The sequence below is a fragment of the Mytilus edulis genome, chromosome 3, assembly GCF_963676685.1.
Source record: "Mytilus edulis chromosome 3, xbMytEdul2.2, whole genome shotgun sequence".
Classification (NCBI taxonomy): domain Eukaryota; kingdom Metazoa; phylum Mollusca; class Bivalvia; order Mytilida; family Mytilidae; genus Mytilus; species Mytilus edulis.
In genome coordinates this window covers 66617543-66636292 of record NC_092346.1, presented here as the reverse complement: position 1 = coordinate 66636292, position 18750 = coordinate 66617543, and the positions used below count along the sequence as shown (strand labels likewise).

Below are 18750 nucleotides of genomic sequence, written 5' to 3'. Positions count from 1 at the left end.
CCATTTTCCCTATAAAATACTACTCCAGATTTAAAATCGTTGTGATAATAGAAATGCAATGTACCACGTTAAATGAAGAAATATAAAGACGAAAGAATAACACAATTAATGTATTCAAAACATCTAAATCAAACTCGAGACTACGTTATGTTAAACGGATTATGATTTAAATTGACCCTATGCTTTTCAAATCTGAACATAATATGTCTCTTTTTAGATCGAAATGAAGTCCTGCGTGAGAAAACAACAGACAAAAAGTTCTGTGATAAAGAAATTACACCAATACAAAACAAAACAAAAATATGCTGTTTTATATTTTAAACCATTAAAATTTGATATCGAGGATGTCATTCAATATCTTTTAAATAATTATCGATTTTGTGCAAAAATAATGTAAATTTCCGTCAAAAGCATTTAATATTTAAAAACAAAAACGAAGAAATCAGTTTGTACATGATATATACGTCTTGATAAGTCAACAAAGAAATATTAGCCCATAGTAAACAACGCCGTAACACCATAGAGATATGTCGCATTGCGGGATGACATCATTTTATAAGAACTGTATGTGATATTTAGAAAAAAGAGGCCCGTGAATTGGGGGAAATGAAAACTCCAGTTTTTGTATTCTTTTCTATAATTTATTTTCGTATAAAAAGTTTGTTCAATGTCTTCAAGGAATCTTATTCATATTTTACTATCAATGCTTTTGTTTTTTTATTTATACAAATCAACACAGAATTTTCCTGTTGAGTCTCAATGATAACTACATGTAGATATATATAGGTATAGGTCCTCAGAGTATAGGTCTTTATCAGTGGCGGATCCAGAACATTCATAAGTGGGCCAACTGACTGGCCTAAGAGGGGTCCCGCTTCGGTCAAGCTTCAGTGATTCCCTATATAATCAACCAAACTTTTCTCAGAAAGCCCCCCCCCCCCCTCCCTAAATCCGCCTCTGTTTATGTTGGAGCAGTTGTATTCATTTCACTGTACACGAATGAAATTTTTGAATCGACTTTTATTTCTATTGACCAAACTTATTGGTCAATTATCACAAAGTAAAGATAACAACAATAAAACTAAGTGTAGAAATGTTTAAAAGCATTGACCAAACAAATAAATATCAATATTATCGTTTACCGTATTTATATTATATAAGATAATATTTATCTTTCTTCAATTGAAATACCCTGTGAGGCCACAACTTTCGCACAAGGAAGCCTTAAACCATCACCAATTATCGGACTGAAAGACATCCAGGTAAACAACATGGTAAGTTTATTGAGAATATATTCCTATTATTTTAAAAGCTGCAATATTTAGTGAAGACTTGAATACCACTGTAACATTAAGAGAACTTAAACTCTCAAGACATTTTTAATTGAAAAAATAATGCATATACTTTTCTTTTCTTTTTTTTTTCTTTTTAATTCTTTTCTTAAGGAGGGAGGATTTTCGATATGGACTCTTTTGTTTCGAAGAGTTTTTGACCGTATACTAACTTTAGCATGAACACACAAGACATTCTTATTGGCAACATTATGCATATACCTTTTCTTATAATTTTTTTTTTTTTGGGGGGGGGGGGGATATCGATTCGTCCGTTTGAAGGAAGAACATTTTAACTGTTTTTACAAAGTTAGACCGTAACATTAAGAGAATTATTAAAACTCTCAAGACAATTTCATTACAAAACAACGCATTTTTTTTCTTATTATTTATATTTTAATTTTATTATTATTTTTTTTTATTTGGGGGGGGGGGGGTATTTACTATTTTGTTTGATTGAATAAGTCTTTAAAATGTATTTCGTTTGATGATTTTGTTCTTTCGGAAATCTTTATAAGGATACAATCTTCGCGTCAATAAAAAGGCATACGGACTGTTTATTATTTTAGTTAAATCAAATTTTATTCGATAAACGAAAGACACCAGAGCTTTGAACAGGTTTACGATCCAAGGATTTACATATACATTATTTATGTCATTCAAATAAATTGGATACAGTGCATTTATCAATAACATTTGAATAAAGTGCCGAAAGACCCCCTCCTGAACTATTGAAAGTTATCATTCTGTATTGAGAAATGAATATCTGGGTTTATTTATATACACCCTTTCGGTCTAACGCTCTCAATGTGTATCTATTACATTTTTATTTTAGTGTTAAGATATATTTTCAACATTTGCAAAACCTCATACTATGTGATGTGTGATAAGAATTTTATATTTGCCCCGTAAACATTTAAATATAATTCAATACCTAAAAAGAGATATACGGTCTATGGTAAATAAGCCAGCAATCTAGTGACGTTAAAGTAACTGACGTTTATAAAAATTGATAAATCCATATTACACTCCTTAGGAATTGCATTTTCAATGTAAGCTTAAGCAATAATAAACTTCATTATTTCCCCATTTTATAAATGAAAAATTATGATTTTTTTGATTTTACACTACTGGGCTAAATTCTAAACATTTAAGAATAAGATGGGGTATGCTTGTCAGTATGACATTTTTCCAACTGAGACAAAATGACATAGAAGCTAGCAATTATAGATTCTCGTTCGACCTTCAACAATGGGCAAAATCCATACCGCTTAGCAAGCTATAAATAAGCTATGACATAACAGATGTAAAACAATGCAAAGGAGAAAAGTAAGGATATATATTATTATAAAGATCAATAAACGATAAACAAATATGATATACAACAACAATTGACAACCACTGAATTACTGATTTTGCCTTCACAAAAGCACATATATATTATGTATAGTGTTGATCTTAGTCTTTGATACTTTTGTGAATATTAATACTATATAGGTATCGTTACAAGACTATAATTATCGACTTTGAATGTTACGTTTTACTTTTCAGGCAGATCAACTCACAGAGGAACAAATTGCAGGTTAGTTGATTATGTGTATACATCTGAGAGAGATATTGTGAGTCAGAAATTTTAGCATGTCTTCACAAATCCGTTAAAAAAAGACACAAGTATGAAAAGAAATCCATACCATTAAGACTTGAAAAAAAGACATTTGTTCCATAAATCTGAGAAATATGATAAAACCAACTATGTTGAAAGTTGTAATAAAATGTGATAATTAGTTAACAATGCAAGTATGTGAAGAAAAAAAAGCAAATCAGGCCAACATTACTTTTGGGAACTGATAACATTTTTGCACAAAGAATAAAAAAAAAATCATAAGGTTGAAAATTAAATAAAATGGAAAAAAAAATCAGCTCGCTACTTTTGGCATTTTTATCGCCATCATGACTTGTTTAGACATTGGAAGATTCCTATTAATCTTTAGCAACTAATTATGAGTTCTCTATCCAGATTAGCAACCAATCCAACCAAATATATGCCTTTCCTGCATGTGGTCTCACTGTCGCACACAATCCTAAACTAAATATTTAAAATAATCTCGACTATTTGTTTTCATTTCACCGATATCATGCATTGTATTTTTGTCATTTTCCCTTTTTTCCTCCCAAAGAGTCTGTATTGGAATAAACACCTCGCATTGTAATGTTTATTATAGATATTTACGTCACACCTTTCACTTTTCTCGAACCATGGATATCAATGGTTGGAAATCCTTAGAAGTCTAAAGTGTAAGAGTAGATAACAACCAAATGTCAGGGACAATCTTTCAATTCTCTGTGGTGTGCGGAGCAGGGATTCATATCATTTTTTTGCTTTTGAAACATGAAAAACAATGTTTGCACTTTCAACTTATGAAAAAGAATGGTTTCCGTTCTGGGTTAAAAAAAAATGCTAGAAGTACAAATTCCTGTCCTCCTCAAGGCAATCAAATGGTTGCGGTCTCAAATGTAAATGTTAAATGCTAATAAAACATACTCTGTCCTTAATAAGAGATCACAACTGCAAAGTATTGGAATTAATGACAGGCAAAGGAAAAGGGAAAATTGATCGGAAGGGAGAAATCACTTTGATAAAAAGAGTTATATTTTTTTTAATTCAGAGTTCAAAGAGGCTTTCAGTCTGTTTGACAAAGATGGTGACGGTACCATTACCACAAAAGAACTTGGAACAGTCATGAGATCTCTCGGACAAAATCCTACAGAGGCAGAACTACAGGATATGATTAATGAAGTTGATGCTGATGGTATGTAGATAATATGATTAGACATTGTGACAACTAATAATTAGACACGATCCTTAATATAGAACAAAACAGGCGATAGAAACGAAATTGGACATGATAAAGTTTTATATCAAATATAAAATTGCTAGTAAGAATACCATTTGTCTGAAATACACTGAGGGGCCGCCGTAATGCTCAATTAAATAAATCTTTAATTCGAATTTCTAATACAATAGTTTTATCTTAAGGCATAAGACATGCACGTTAAGACCAGGAGCATTATATAACCGATCGTATAATTCTAATTCAGTTCCTTTAATGTGGAGGTGTGAAATTGCCAAATTCTCTATTTTAACAGTGGCAGGTTCTTTTTGATCATTTTTTTTTATATCTAAAAATTTGAACAGTATTATTATAAGAGGGGTGGCAAGGGGGGTCCCAATAACAGCAAAACAGCAAATTGATTTGGCTCATAACAGATAACAAGGAATTAAAATGGACAAAAACAGATAACAGTAAATGAAATATTAAAATAATTCGGTCTTTGACAAATCAGTATTTCTTATTACGGAAATAATCCTTTGTAATGCATTCCATTTTTTATGACTATGTTTTTAGTATTAATTTATGTATCTAGAATGTGTTTAAATTACTACTCAATATATTATTATAATTCTTTTTATACGCTCGTTTACGGAACGTATTATGGTATACTGTTGTCCGTCTGTTGTCAACATGTCGGACATTTACTCAAAAACTCTTAAAGTTTAACCATTTGCATTAAACTTTGGGAAATTGTTTATATCTATTGACGTGAGCTCCCTTTTTTTTCTATTAGATTTTAAGTTTCTGGGTAATGGGTTTTTTTTTATTCAATAAAATTGGTGGTTTTTTTTTAAGATTTCTGATAATATCTCAAAAATGCTTTCACAAAGCAAGGAATTTTGGTGAATTGTTTATATCTATTAACATGAGGTAACTTTCAATTTTTGTAAATTTTGATTGAACGTTTCCGAGTTTTATAACGTTTTTTATTAATTAAAGAGGGGTAATTTTCCAGTTTTCAGACATTAACACAAATTTGTTTTGAGCAGTTCTCATGAAACGTTGGTGCATTGTTTATATATATTGACTGAAGCTCCCTTTGTTGCTAATAAAAAAAGTGACCTAAAAGAGTTTGAATATTCTGACTTTTTCTAAATGACCATTAAATGAGGTGTGTGAATTTTTCTTAATTAAACTACGAGGCAAAGTGGTATATAGGGTAGAAAAATCAAAAGCACCAATTATAAGCATGCAATTTATCAAGTACTTCGAACGAATTTTGACACTCTAAAAGCAATTTATTCCACTATTTTCAAAGGACTTATTTGAACAATTTTTTATCAGCTGAGGTTTTTGATTGTACCAAGTGTACTAGTAAGTAGAATACATAGTTTAGTGGGGAAACTATGGCTTGAAACGAAATAAATCTTTGTTTGTAATGAGTTATGTGCAGCTTCAGACCCAAGTACATGGTTGGAACTTTCATTGTACAATGCATTTGGTTCTGCTTTGAAAAGAATTACAGAGCTGAGTCTATGTACCATATTATATAAAAAGTTAAGTGGTTGTTAGGACCTATTCCTTAATTGAGATCCTTGTCAGATATTCCTGGCCATATGTTTTCCTTTTTGTCATATTAAGAATTGTTTTAATTTAATATGTTCGTATGGAAAACAAGGAACATTATTCTCATACAAAAAATTAAGATAATTCTAAATACACATTCATAAAAAAAAATGGAATTTATTACAAAGGATAATCATAAGATATACTTGAATTGTCCTGGACCTCACTTCTGTGATGGGTATATGTTAATGGAATCCTTCTCTGAATACGGGACAAACATATTAGTAATGGTAGACCCCAATGGCCAATGATCTTCAATTTATACCGAATATTGACTGTCAAAAAAAATGCTAACATTCCAATTTTCAATAACAGTTAACAGCAAATACATTATCACAATAACAGATAACAAAAAAACTAAAAGCCCAATAACAGCTAACAAAGAATAAGACAATAACAGCTAACAGCAAATATATTTTCAAAATAACAGATAACAAAGAATTAAATTGCCCCATAACAGCATAACAGTTAAACCCCTTGCCCCCCCTCTTATAATATCTTCAACATTCGTTTTTTGTTATGCAACTATTGTACCTAAATTAAAATGATTTGTCATTTTATTTTCTTGAATCCTGCGCCCAATGGTAAATAAAATTCCTAATATAAAAATTTGTTAACGTTTTTTTTTTAAAGTTCTTTTTTCTAAAACCAAATACAAAAACATCAGGCCCAATCTATGGAAGCGTACATTCTTTGACAATAAGTATACTTAATTTGTACCATATACGCTTCCATACCAATCTGAAGAAACAAGACATGTCATGAATCTTTCATCTCTGAGATAGATATTAAGAACCAAAACGATTGCGGTACAATCGAAGACCTAAAACTGTTTCTTGATTATTATAACTTTGACCAGTAAAGTCCAAATGGCATATTGTTCAATGAATTTCTACATTAGTGATGGTTTTTCTCACAAAGTGTTATCTGGTTTGTTCTAGGGAATGGAACGATAGATTTCCCAGAATTCCTTACAATGATGGCGAAAAAGATGAAAGACACAGATTCCGAAGAAGAATTACGAGAAGCATTCCGAGTGTTTGATAAAGATGGAAATGGCTTTATTAGTGCAGCTGAACTCAGGCACGTAATGACAAATCTCGGAGAGAAACTGACCGACGAAGAAGTGGATGAAATGATCAGAGAGGCTGATGTCGATGGGGATGGACAAGTTAATTATCAAGGTACAATTATGAATTGACATACATTAATATGTATAAATTTTCTCGACTTGTTGCGATATCTGTTGCAAATAGATCTAAACACTTTTAGCTGCTAAGAGGCACGATAGAAAACACGGAAAGATACGTTCGATAAAATTAACAGTATGTTGTAATATTTACTCTTTGAGTATGTTTATTTTGTTCATGCATCGTTGACAATGTAATGGAATTTGATGCGACTGTCATACAAGTGAGAGGTTTAGCTAGCTATAAAACCAGGTTCAATCCACCATTTTCTACATTAGAAAATGCCTGTACCAAGTCAGGAATATGACAGTTGTTATCCATTCGTTTGATGTGTTTGGACTTTTGATTTTGCCTTTTGATTTTTGATTTTCCTTTTTGAATTTTCCTCGGAGTTCAGTATTTTTGTGTTTTTACTTTTTAACACATTGCAAGATAGATGTTATCACTTTGGTGAATTCTATGGAAAGGCGTTAACTTGTCACACATCAAAGTTCATACGAAAATATTGCTTGTATATAATGATTTGTCCTGTACTAGAAAAGACGGATTACCGACTAAAATAGTAATTTGATATTTTGCGCGGCATATAAATTTACAAAATCAATCCAAGTGGCAAGCAAACATTCAAACTAAAAAGGACAGAACAAACCAAGTTGAAACATCAACTGCTGACCCATTTTGTTTATATCTACTGTATAGAAATCCTATTTCATTTACAGCTTTTTATATAAATACTAGTGTTAAGTCAAACTGTTTAAAATTAATATTGACTTGTATACATGCATGCACAAGATTTTTCTTTACATGTATGTACATTATTATTTTTCTTTGTTTGTACATGTTTGCATATTATTTTTTTTTTATTTGTACATGATGACATATATTATTTTCTTTACTTGTAATGTATGCATATATTTTTTTTTCAGAATTTGTCCACATGATGTCAGCTAAGTGACCCGTCCATTGCTCAATTTATATATGTTTGATGAATGCGTAAGCGACTTTTTCTACATTATAAATACACATTATCATTGCTAAAAGGACAACGAACGAAGAACGACCATTTCTGTGTACTACTTGTCGCTTCATCTGTTGAATGTTATTGTTACATGTAATAAATTATGTATTACAATTTATGTTTTATTATGTCTTTGATTATTGGGCACCCATTGTGAGATTAAAGGAAAAAAGAATAAACAAAAAGGCGTATAAATTACAGAATGGGGAATGATTGAGTTCAAAAATGAAAACTACAGAAATGAAAGGCATGAAAATCCCTCAATCACTGACGTTCTTTGTTGTTTCGCACAAATTGTGAACAAGCGAATCAGAGCTATCACAAATATACTTTAGGTATCTCCTTTTAATATCAAAGTATAATTGCATATTTCAAATTATCGTCCCTTTTACTAAATGCCGTTTTGTTGTTTTACTCAGTGGCGGATTTAGAATTTTTCATAAATGGGGGCCCACTAACTGCCTTAGAGGGGCCCCACTCCCGTCATGCTTCAATGAATCCCTATATAATCAACCATTTTTTTCCCAGAAAAAGGGGGGGGCTGGTCCCCTCTAAATCCGCCTCTGTTACTTGTCGTTTGTATTATCGCTGTATTTCAAAAAATTGTATTGATTCTCTAAACAGTACTGAACTGGTATATCTTTATTGCTATCTTTGTGTTCTATTACGTTTTTTAATCGACACTTAGAGGCATTATTTTTTTCGGTCTGTGCGTCCGTCCCGCTTCAAGTTTTTGGTTAAGGTAGTTTTCTATGAAGTTGAAATCCAATCAACTTGAAACTTAGTACATATGTTCCCTATGATCTGAGCTTTTTAATTTTAATGTCGCGTAAGAGTTTAGGCCCCACTGAAGAATAAAATGACTGTGTGGGTGGGGCATCCGTATGAGCACATTATTGTTTAGTGCTGTTTAATATTATTGTTCTTGGCCTGTCTTTGTTCAAACACAATGTATCTATTTGGCTTATAAGAAATGTAAGTGTAGCATACTAATTAAAAGTAATTACTTCTTGCTACCAAAATCTGTGTTTATGGAACCAGGCATACTCCAAATGGGCAATGAGACTGAAAGTGTGAACGGACGGGAAAAGGGGGTACATTACAGCTTTTTTTTAACAACATTATTTTTAGAAGTGAATTCCCATCTAGACACTTTTTCTTCTGGTGCTATTTCTTTTGGCCGCCTTTTACAGTTTATTAAAAAATATACTCAATGTAAGAAGGACAACTCTTCTAATTTTAAATATACTAGACTAAGTAGTAAAAATTATCTGTACATCATGAGTATTATAGGGGTAAATTCAGTAAATAAATATACGTCATCAGGACTGTCTAAAAGTGAAGTCATGTGCTCTTCTGATTGGTAGATAATGTTTGTAATTAATATTTTTTGTTAGATGGATCAAAACTAGAGTTGAAAAAAAATAAAAAATAAATGCCGAATGTACTAATTTTTCCCCTACAGGGTTGAAAAGTAATGGGGGTCAGCATAGGAATTCAGTGCGAATCTACATTGTTTGTAAACAAGGCCATGTGAATGCCCAAAAATGCCGCATGACCCTATGTTTTTATTGTTGCAAAAGATAAGGCTACATTTGTACTTTCATGAATGATATATGAAAGTTTTTAATTTCTAAAGGTAAATCAGGTATAAATTTATTTCCACACATAGATTAGCATTAAAGTCAATGGGAGATTTTTTACTGAATTTACCCCTATAGAGCGTATACAAGAGGGGGGATCCTTCGTTCATGATAAATATCCCTTTAATAGTTTATTTCTATGCTATATGTATCTGCTAGCAAGGCTAAATGAGTATACAATTGAGAATAAGAAATTGTAATGGTAGGATGAGAAAACAAAAATATTTTCCAACCAGGGACTATACAATATTTAAAGTCAAAAGTGGACTCTTCGGTTCCAAAATAAAGGTATTAAGTTGTTATTTTCCATCCAATACAATGGGTCAGAACCAGTTTAAAACGTCAGTATTTATAAGGAAGAAATTAAATAACTCATTTACAACTTTATGCCTAGTGAATATTTTGCATTAATCAGTAGACAAGTTCAATCAGTGGTGAACGGGAAGTAACTCTTGGTATCCATTTCATAACCACCCCTCAAAGGTAAAAAAATAATATCCATGTTTATTCAACTTTTTTCCCGAACCATTTATCCTAGTATGAATAATCAAGATACCACGTATGAACAAAATTGGAGAGTTTTAAGCCTCGGAAAGAATAAATCGGTTGATTGATTGTTGGTTGCTTAACGTCCAGTGGCAAATATTTCATGCATATTCAGGACGAAAACAAGTTCACAATAAATACAATAGGTAGGTTGTTGTAATGGAGGCCATCTAGGATGATGGTCAGGGAAATTTGAACTGCCACTGGAAAATGAGGGTATATTGGATAGGGACAGAAATAAATCGGTGATATATTCTTATACATTATTATATAGTTGAATTAAAGCAAATATAGGCAAATTCACGGTCTTTGACAATGAGAAAACAGTACAGCCGAAGATAAAAGGCCTTAATATAAAAAAGTAAAATAGTTGAAATGAGAAAACTAACGGTCTAATGCATTCTAAAACAATTATTACAGACACGAAGCAACGACAAACAACGACCAACAGACTACAAACTCGGGACAGGCATATACGCCATGGTGGGTGAGCGACACAAGTACTTGTCTCAGAAATTTTTTTCCTATATACCTTAGGCACTTGTCTCAGAATTTTTTTTCCTATATACCTTATTAAGCAGCCTCAGTATTTTTTTTTCTATATACCTTATTAAGGTATATAGGAAAATTTTTCTGAGACAAAGTGCCTGTGGTGAGCGCTCAACCCTTACCTAATCTGTGACAGTGGTGTAGCAGTACAAAATAAGAACAAACTGTAACCATAAGTTGCAATAAGATAATACATTTTGTTTATTAAAGTGTCACATATTGATTGCCATAAAACATATACAACAATTATAATATTTACACATAAAACAATCAATATCAGGGGCGGATCCAGCCATTTAAAAAAAGGGGGGTTCCTAACCCAGGACAAAGGGGGGGGGGGTCCAATTATATGTCCCCATTCAAATGCATTGATCGTCCAAAAAAAGGGGGGGTTCCAACCCCCGGAACCCCCCCCCCCCCCCCCTCTGGATCCGCGCCTGAATATCCAGCCATAAATACTGACTTATGAGACACTAACAGTATAAAACTTTATACAATTAATGATCAATAGTTAAAGCAACTAAACATTAATACTCATTAAAATTTTGCTTGGGCACAAAATAAGCTTAATAACACAAAAGATCGGTATGAGGCACAATTAGCTTAATAACAAAACAGATCGGTATGAGGCACAAAAAGAACAATAGACAATTAGAGTACTAGCATCTACTGAAAGCTAGCGCAATGCCAAATACACATAATGTTGAATGGGCTGTTGAACATTCAAATAGAGAATAATGGCGAAAAAAAGCGAATTCTGAGAAATGGGCAAAAAAACCCTTTTACTGAAAATTGGTTAAAAAAATTTGAAAGTATACAGAAATGTGAACCCACCATCCATACTTTGTCTAAAAGTAAGCCATAAAAGGTTCGGCATGACAATAAAAGGTATGCATAGAAATATTTCTTTTATTTTTATATAATTATATATCACTGGAAACGTATTTCTCATCTACAATAGATTCTCGTGTTTTGAGAAAAAAAATCCCATTAGGATTGTGTTCCAAACTTCTTCGTTTCCCGCTGTTTCGTAAACTGTATCGTTTACTTATTTATATTTAACAGTCAAAGTATACAAATCTGGTTAATTCTTGTTCAACTATTATCGCACTGTTCTCAACAGGTGATAAATAATCCTGGTTAATTTATAATTCGAATGTAAATCTCCTTTTTTTCAGGTGTCCCTTGGGTGCCTTTTTTTCATATGTCAATCAAATCATATAAAAATATCACGGTAGATTGAACAGAAAGTAAAAACTTCTAAATATATATATTTATACCATAGTGATTTGTCGCATTGCGGATATGTGGGATTATTGTTTGTCGCATTGCGGCAAAATTAAATCACCCGTCTTAAAATTTTTAAAGTGAACAAACTATTTACTTTTTCTTTAAATAAATGACTATTGCCCCTTGACATGAATCCAATCCTATGATATGTTTGAAAACAAGTTTACAAAAGGTAAAACTGACTCGACACATGTAGGTGGCCCGCAGTCAATGAACTGATACACACTATTAAACAAATATTTCCATATATAATACAGGTAAAAATGCTTGTTGAAATTATGCAAAAGGGTCTGATTGTAAAGAACAATAGCGCAAATTATGGTTAGTTTAAGAGATAATGTTTACCTCTAGGTGTAAACGGAAAACAATTGTTAATTTTGTATTAGCTGCTTCCGGGCATATTGTCATTTTATCCCCTTGGCGCCTCTTGTAAAATAGTCGAAATAGATAAACCGACGGAAAAGTATACAAGTTGATCATCCTCTTACTTGTCACACCACATTTTCATACGTTACAACATGGTAAGTCATTTAAACTCGTTAATTCTATTGTACGGTGGACTTTAAATATATTACAATTGAAATGATATAAATATTTAGTCGTCAAACAACAAAGAACTTGACAATTTAAAAGCATTAAGATTTTAATATCCACATTAAAATTACATCTGTAAAATAATCGACAGTGTGTCAAATCATATTGTTGTTTCGCGGGCTTTAAATCTCGACCATGTGTACAATGAAATGTAAATGAGAGATATATTGCTATTTTGGTTATGTACGAGAATTGTCATATTGTAGTGTAACAATATTTATATGAAGTTTATATTTTGTCCAAACATCCAAAACAGTTCGACAAAAACTGTTACAGATAGCAACGTAACAAACATACAAATGAAGAAACAAACAATGTACTACTATGCTTGTTCTATCATTGACATCCTTATACTTTTTAAAAATGTACATTGCTCGGTTTATTGTTCATTTCCTCACCAACTGTACATGCCCAAATACAAATTTGACATGTATTTTTTAACAATTCATTATACAGTTTACCGAGAACTGTTCAACGATATCAGATCTAAGTCTAGTTTAAAACATCATTTAAGAAGCAGACATGTAGATTTGAAGATACTCGTATAATCAGTGAAATGGCTGTGTATGGAATATTTTTGTGAGACATGTGATTGGTTTGAATCTTATGGAAATCCATGATTGAACTACTGTATTTTCTTAGTTATTACATTCATCGAAATAAGAACAGAGCAAATACAAAAATACACTTCTACAAATAGACATAGTTGTTCTCAAGTCGCACGTGCAAGAGTTCCTATGAGGAACGACCACGAGTCGCATGTGTACGAGTTCCTATGAGGACCAAGCACTCTAGATAGCTAAATCAAAATATGAATTTTCTAATCTTCTCTATTAAGTAAATACTACTGTCTCACTACAGTCTTTTATATAATAGTACTTCAGTAGTTATAATATTTAATATATATTGTATTCCTATAAAATGACAGATGTATTTAGTATTTCTTTTTTTCTTGGGTTGCAGGCTGATCAGCTGACAGAAGAACAAGTTGCTGGTAAATATCAGAATATGTATAGCAAAAAAATTCTGTTGATTTTCATACTTCATAGATATAGGAAGATGTGGTGTGTGCCAATGAGACAACTCTCCATCCAAATTATTAAAAAAGTAAACCATTATAGGTCAATGTACGGCCTTCAACACGGAGCCTTGGCTTACACCGAACAACAAGCTATAAAGGGCCCCAAAATGACTAGTGTAAAACCATTCAAACGGGATGAACTGATATAAAGATTGGGGTTTCCATATCTTGTTTCTAATTTGATTTTGTAATACATATTTTACCAATATAAACCTGTGTTCAAATAAAGTATTGTTGGTATTTGCCAAAATTATGACAAACAAAAAAAAAATGTCCAGAAACAAACATCAAATTTTGCATATTTATCATCGAATACATATTTGACATTATGCATGTTGTACCCACAATGCACACTGCACTATGATAAATGTTTTAATTTCTATCTGATATATGTTGTCCTACTTGTTGTTTAATAATTAAAAATTTTATTCTTTCCCTTATTTTGCTATTGCAAACTCTAGTATACATACACCCATACATATGTTGCTGTCAATTTATCAATTCAACATTTTAATTCATATCTTGGCATTACTGTGTTAATTAGGGAATTATAGTTTTGTTCGTTTGTTGATGGCTAAAACTTCAGACATTTCCAAAACTTATTTCATGAAATTTTATGAGGAGCCCACTTAAAGCCTATACATATTTTTTTAATACGTATTGTCGTAGTAATTAAACAAATGTTTAGTTTATTTTATTTGATAATTGTACTTTGATCGATTAAAATGGCTTTAGATTTTGTGGTATTATGCCCCCGCAAATTATATGTAGTATTAAGCACAGAACGACACCCTATATAAAAGGTCATGTTTGATTTACGAAATCGAAGTTCATTTATAATTGTATTGTATATTTCTCACTTCCTAAGATTTGTACATATCTACAAAAGTCTTCGTCTTTCCAAGTATTTTATATAAGTCGTAAAAATCAACGGAAACATAGAATGATTTTACACTGATGGTTTTTATTTTAATTTATGAGTTTAAGGTTTCAGTTATAAGTGCACTTCAGTTGTTAGATAAGTGTGTATTTCATTGAAAGAATTCTCATTTCATCACAGTTATCCTTAATTGAATTTGTCGAAAATATGTGCTTCTGAAAGTGTTATATATGAATTTAAGGAAATGCAGAACAAAAGTTAAATGATAGCACCCAATAACACAAGTTAACCTTATACTAATGAAATGTCTACTTCGTAACCCTGCTGTTGTCATTTTGGACATATATATATATAAGTTCCATGTTGTTAGAATAAAACCCGTGATTTACCGAAGATGTGTAATTATACTAGCATAACACTATCACCCAGCCGGACATTAACATTGGTAGTTCACATTATTTTTTTTTAATGACATAATCAAAAAATGGTGTACTTGTAACACTAGGCTTGTAAACAGCAAAGGTTGTAAATCAATCATAATATATAAGATAACAACATTTGTGTATTGTACTTGATGCTTCATATTTTAAAATAAACATCATGGTAGATTTTGGATCGAAATTTATAAACGAATAAACCCTATTGGAATAATTTCGTAAATTCGAAACAAGAATGGTTACCTTGTTTATTGCTCGATTAACTTTGACCATTGCTTTGTAATTCAGTTGTCCTTCTCTTTTTTTTTAACAGAGTTTAAAGAGGCTTTCAGTCTGTTCGACAAAGATGGCGACGGTACCATTACCACAAAAGAACTAGGAACAGTCATGAGATCTCTCGGACAAAATCCAACAGAGGCAGAACTACAAGACATGATTAACGAAGTAGATGCTGATGGTAAGAGTCCGAGTGATGCAATTTCTATTAAATGAAGGGAGATAATTTGACACACTAAATTAAAATCAAAGTCAAACAAAAAGACATATTTTCTTTCTAAATCTTACTTTTCTGGTTCTGTATGCTAAAATGTTTCAAAAACATATGAATCTAACAGAAAGGAATACAGTTATTATGATGAGGTCAAATTATATTTACAGAAAGTTGAAATTCCTAAAATGCGTCACATGTAATAATAAAATTGTTGTGAGACTTACATATTAATTGAGGGGTCCATATAATTCATATCAACATAAAATTTTCGTAAACTATAAACAGTAGAATTATTGTTTCATTTTTAACTGCAATTAATGTACGCGAGAAAAAAATCCTTTTATTGAAGTGTTTAGGGACGACATCAAAAGATCAATGTAAGATAAAAAACTTAATTCAAATAGTTTGGGGGTGGGGGGTTGAACTGCTGCAAGATTTGGCTATCCGACATTGATTTTTACATATATCCATATGGGTCAATCAATTTTTCCCAAATTAAGTTAATAGGGGGGTAGGGGGGTCAGTGAAAAAACTATTTGAATTAAGTTTTTTATCCTTCATTGAACTTTTGATGTCGTCCCTTACAGTTGCTGAAAATACAACCATCTGCCATTATAGACCATCTTGATTTTCTGTCTTCAGATTACACATTGATAGATTTTTTCCCCCTAACTCAAAGCGGAAATATAAGTGCAAGAAAATAATAAGCAAGCTATGTAAGATGTAATTAAACTTGACATGTGTATTTCGAATTTTGTACTTGGTTTCCTCTGCTAAGCGTGTTCAGTGTCAATAAGGTCTTCTGCTCTTTGTCGGGTTGTTGTCATTTGACACATTCCCCATTTGAATTTCCATTCTAAATTTTATTGCTCTTGAATCATAGAAACAATTGAAATCATTTAATTGCGTTCGGAACTAACTAACTGTCATTTACATGGTATTTATCAACTACAACGAATGCTGCTGCACTTTTTTTATAAAGTGTTTTAAATGTTGAAGTTTTGAAAAAGTTTAATATTCAAATGAAAACTGTTTGCACCAACGTTTCTAAATCAAAGTATATTTCATATTTAGTGTTACCACAAGTTGTTAAGATATTGTGAAAGATTGAAAATGCAGCTACCTGATTACCTTTCCTGATTGCCAGATCAACCGTGTTTTCTGACGGGGTTATTATTTTCTGTTATACGTGTATATGACCACCATGACTTATTTTTTATAGAAACATCTTACCGCGTTATTCAAGAACTTATCATACTCAGTCCCATTTGTTCTAAGGATTTCACTGCACAGAAATTTGTTTCGATTTTCAACATAAATGTATGTCGACCGTCAATTTGAAAGAACCTAATGTATTGTAGGGCTTTGAGCATTTCTGTTTTTCAAACCCATATAAAACAATCGTCTTGTTGTGTCCTGTTAGCCGGTTTCTATCACTGACAGAAACCATAGATGCAATACCCATTACATTTATGCAGGGTATTACATATATGCAGAAACGTACAAAATCCATCTTCCTTTAGAAAAACAACGTTCTCAATAAAAATACATTGCTGGATTCATTGATTGTACTTAAAAAATATTTAAAGAAACTTATTTGTTTGCAACTTTGATTATCTATTTTGATTATCTTAAAATAGGAAATGGAACAATAGATTTCCCAGAGTTCTTGACCATGATGGCCAGGAAAATGAAGGATTGTGACAATGAGGATGAGTTACGAGAAGCATTCAAAGTTTTTGATAAAGACGGTAATGGATTCATCAGTGCAGCTGAACTTAGACACGTGATGACAAATCTTGGAGAAAAATTAACAGACGAAGAGGTAGATGAGATGATCAGGGAGGCAGATATTGACGGTGACGGACAAGTAAACTATGAGGGTGAGTTTTTTTAATATTATAGACCAAATTTTTTATACTGTGTAATAGTTACAAACTTCCGGTAGGAAAATGCAGAGCACAAGAAGGACAATTGACGTTAATATCCACGAAAACTTCAAAATAATCAAATTTTATGTAAACTGTACTAAATCGGATGGTGGCATCAAGTCCATTTGAAAGCTCATTTCCCACATGATTTATAAGTCACCAACTCATCATTCTTACAGAGGGACTTAATTATCGATCAGCTAAATTATAAACCGATGAAGAAGTAACATCATTTGGTTTTTTTCATTGAGGGTTGTCCAATAGGTTTTGATTCTTTTTATTCGTTCGAAAGAAAATTTAATTAATATTTAAAGACCACATGCACTTCATTAAAAATACTTTTAATTTAATAAAATAAAATATGATTGTTTTCCTAATGATATTTACTGTCTTTTTCAGAATTCTGCAAGATGATGACAAATAAATGAAAACAACGATTACATAGCTGAATGTGGAAATCGTATCAGTCATTCAGGAAAAAATATATTTTGCAATTCTCTCCAAGGTGTTGACGAATTAAGTGCCTTGGTTATATTTACAGCAATATTGAACAATACATACAGTATCATACTGCCGTTGCTGGTCAACATTTTGTGATGCTTTATATTAGAACATGTATGCAATTAAAACAAATAAAGTTTGTATATTTCTAAAATTTATTTTATTATGGGAACGCAAAAATAAGGTGACTGGTAGCGACTAATATAGTATCATGGACCAGTGGATTGGGCCGAACGTATCTCCAATTCGCCATTTGAACAATATTTTTCTTAACTTTTAATATGTCAAAAATTTGGACACGAAATGTCCACCATAAGATTAAAGACAAATATTAAGGTTAACAACCTGACGACTACATTCTCAAGTCACTATTTAAAAGTAAATATCCTTATTGTTGACTTCGTGATATTTATAATTTTATTACATTTACTTAAGATAAATTTGAACATGTACTATATATACCATGGTTATTACGAGTTAACATATTTAAACAAACGAATCCGAAGGATGAGTTTGTTTAAATATGTTAATGAGTAAGACACATGGTATATAAAATTTGTAATATAAATAAAATGATTGACAGCTTCAAGACCTTCAACTTATATTGGAAATTGATCACGTTACAGTTTTATCCAATGAAATGGAAGCTCGCGCAAGTCACTTTTGCGCCTCGTGTATGATATTCTGTGTATTTCATGTAATAGAACCCCTGAATTTGCAAAATGGAAAGAAAATGTCTCAAATTTTCCCGATTTTTATTTAGTTTTGCGCCCAGTGTATGGTTGTTTGCGCAAGTAATTTCATAATGT

The 18750-nt window shown here is 31.6% G+C and overlaps 2 protein-coding genes across 2 annotated transcripts in view; both read left to right on the top strand.

The window, feature by feature from the left end:
- The window catches only part of LOC139517169 (calmodulin-like), a 28605-nt gene that overhangs the window by 8073 nt on the left and 1782 nt on the right, over positions 1–18750 (top strand). The gene's annotated exons all lie outside the window — the stretch shown is intronic.
- Positions 1152–18095, top strand: LOC139515393 (uncharacterized). Its single transcript, XM_071304962.1, has 10 exons — positions 1152–1274; positions 2883–2913; positions 3998–4141; positions 6733–6975; positions 7908–7932; positions 12209–12284; positions 13585–13615; positions 15333–15476; positions 17150–17392; positions 17840–18095. The coding sequence occupies exons 1-10, from the start codon at positions 1272–1274 to the stop codon at positions 17866–17868; spliced, it is 969 nt and encodes a 322-aa protein (XP_071161063.1). The 5' UTR covers positions 1152–1271; the 3' UTR covers positions 17869–18095.

Bases quoted from the DNA above. Each gene is read 5' to 3' on its own strand.
- LOC139515393 (XM_071304962.1), top strand. The intron at 4,142-6,732 runs GTATGTAGATAA...GGTTTGTTCTAG, and splicing joins TAATGAAGTTGATGCTGATG to GGAATGGAACGATAGATTTC. The intron at 6,976-7,907 runs GTACAATTATGA...TTTTTTTTTCAG, and splicing joins TGGACAAGTTAATTATCAAG to AATTTGTCCACATGATGTCA.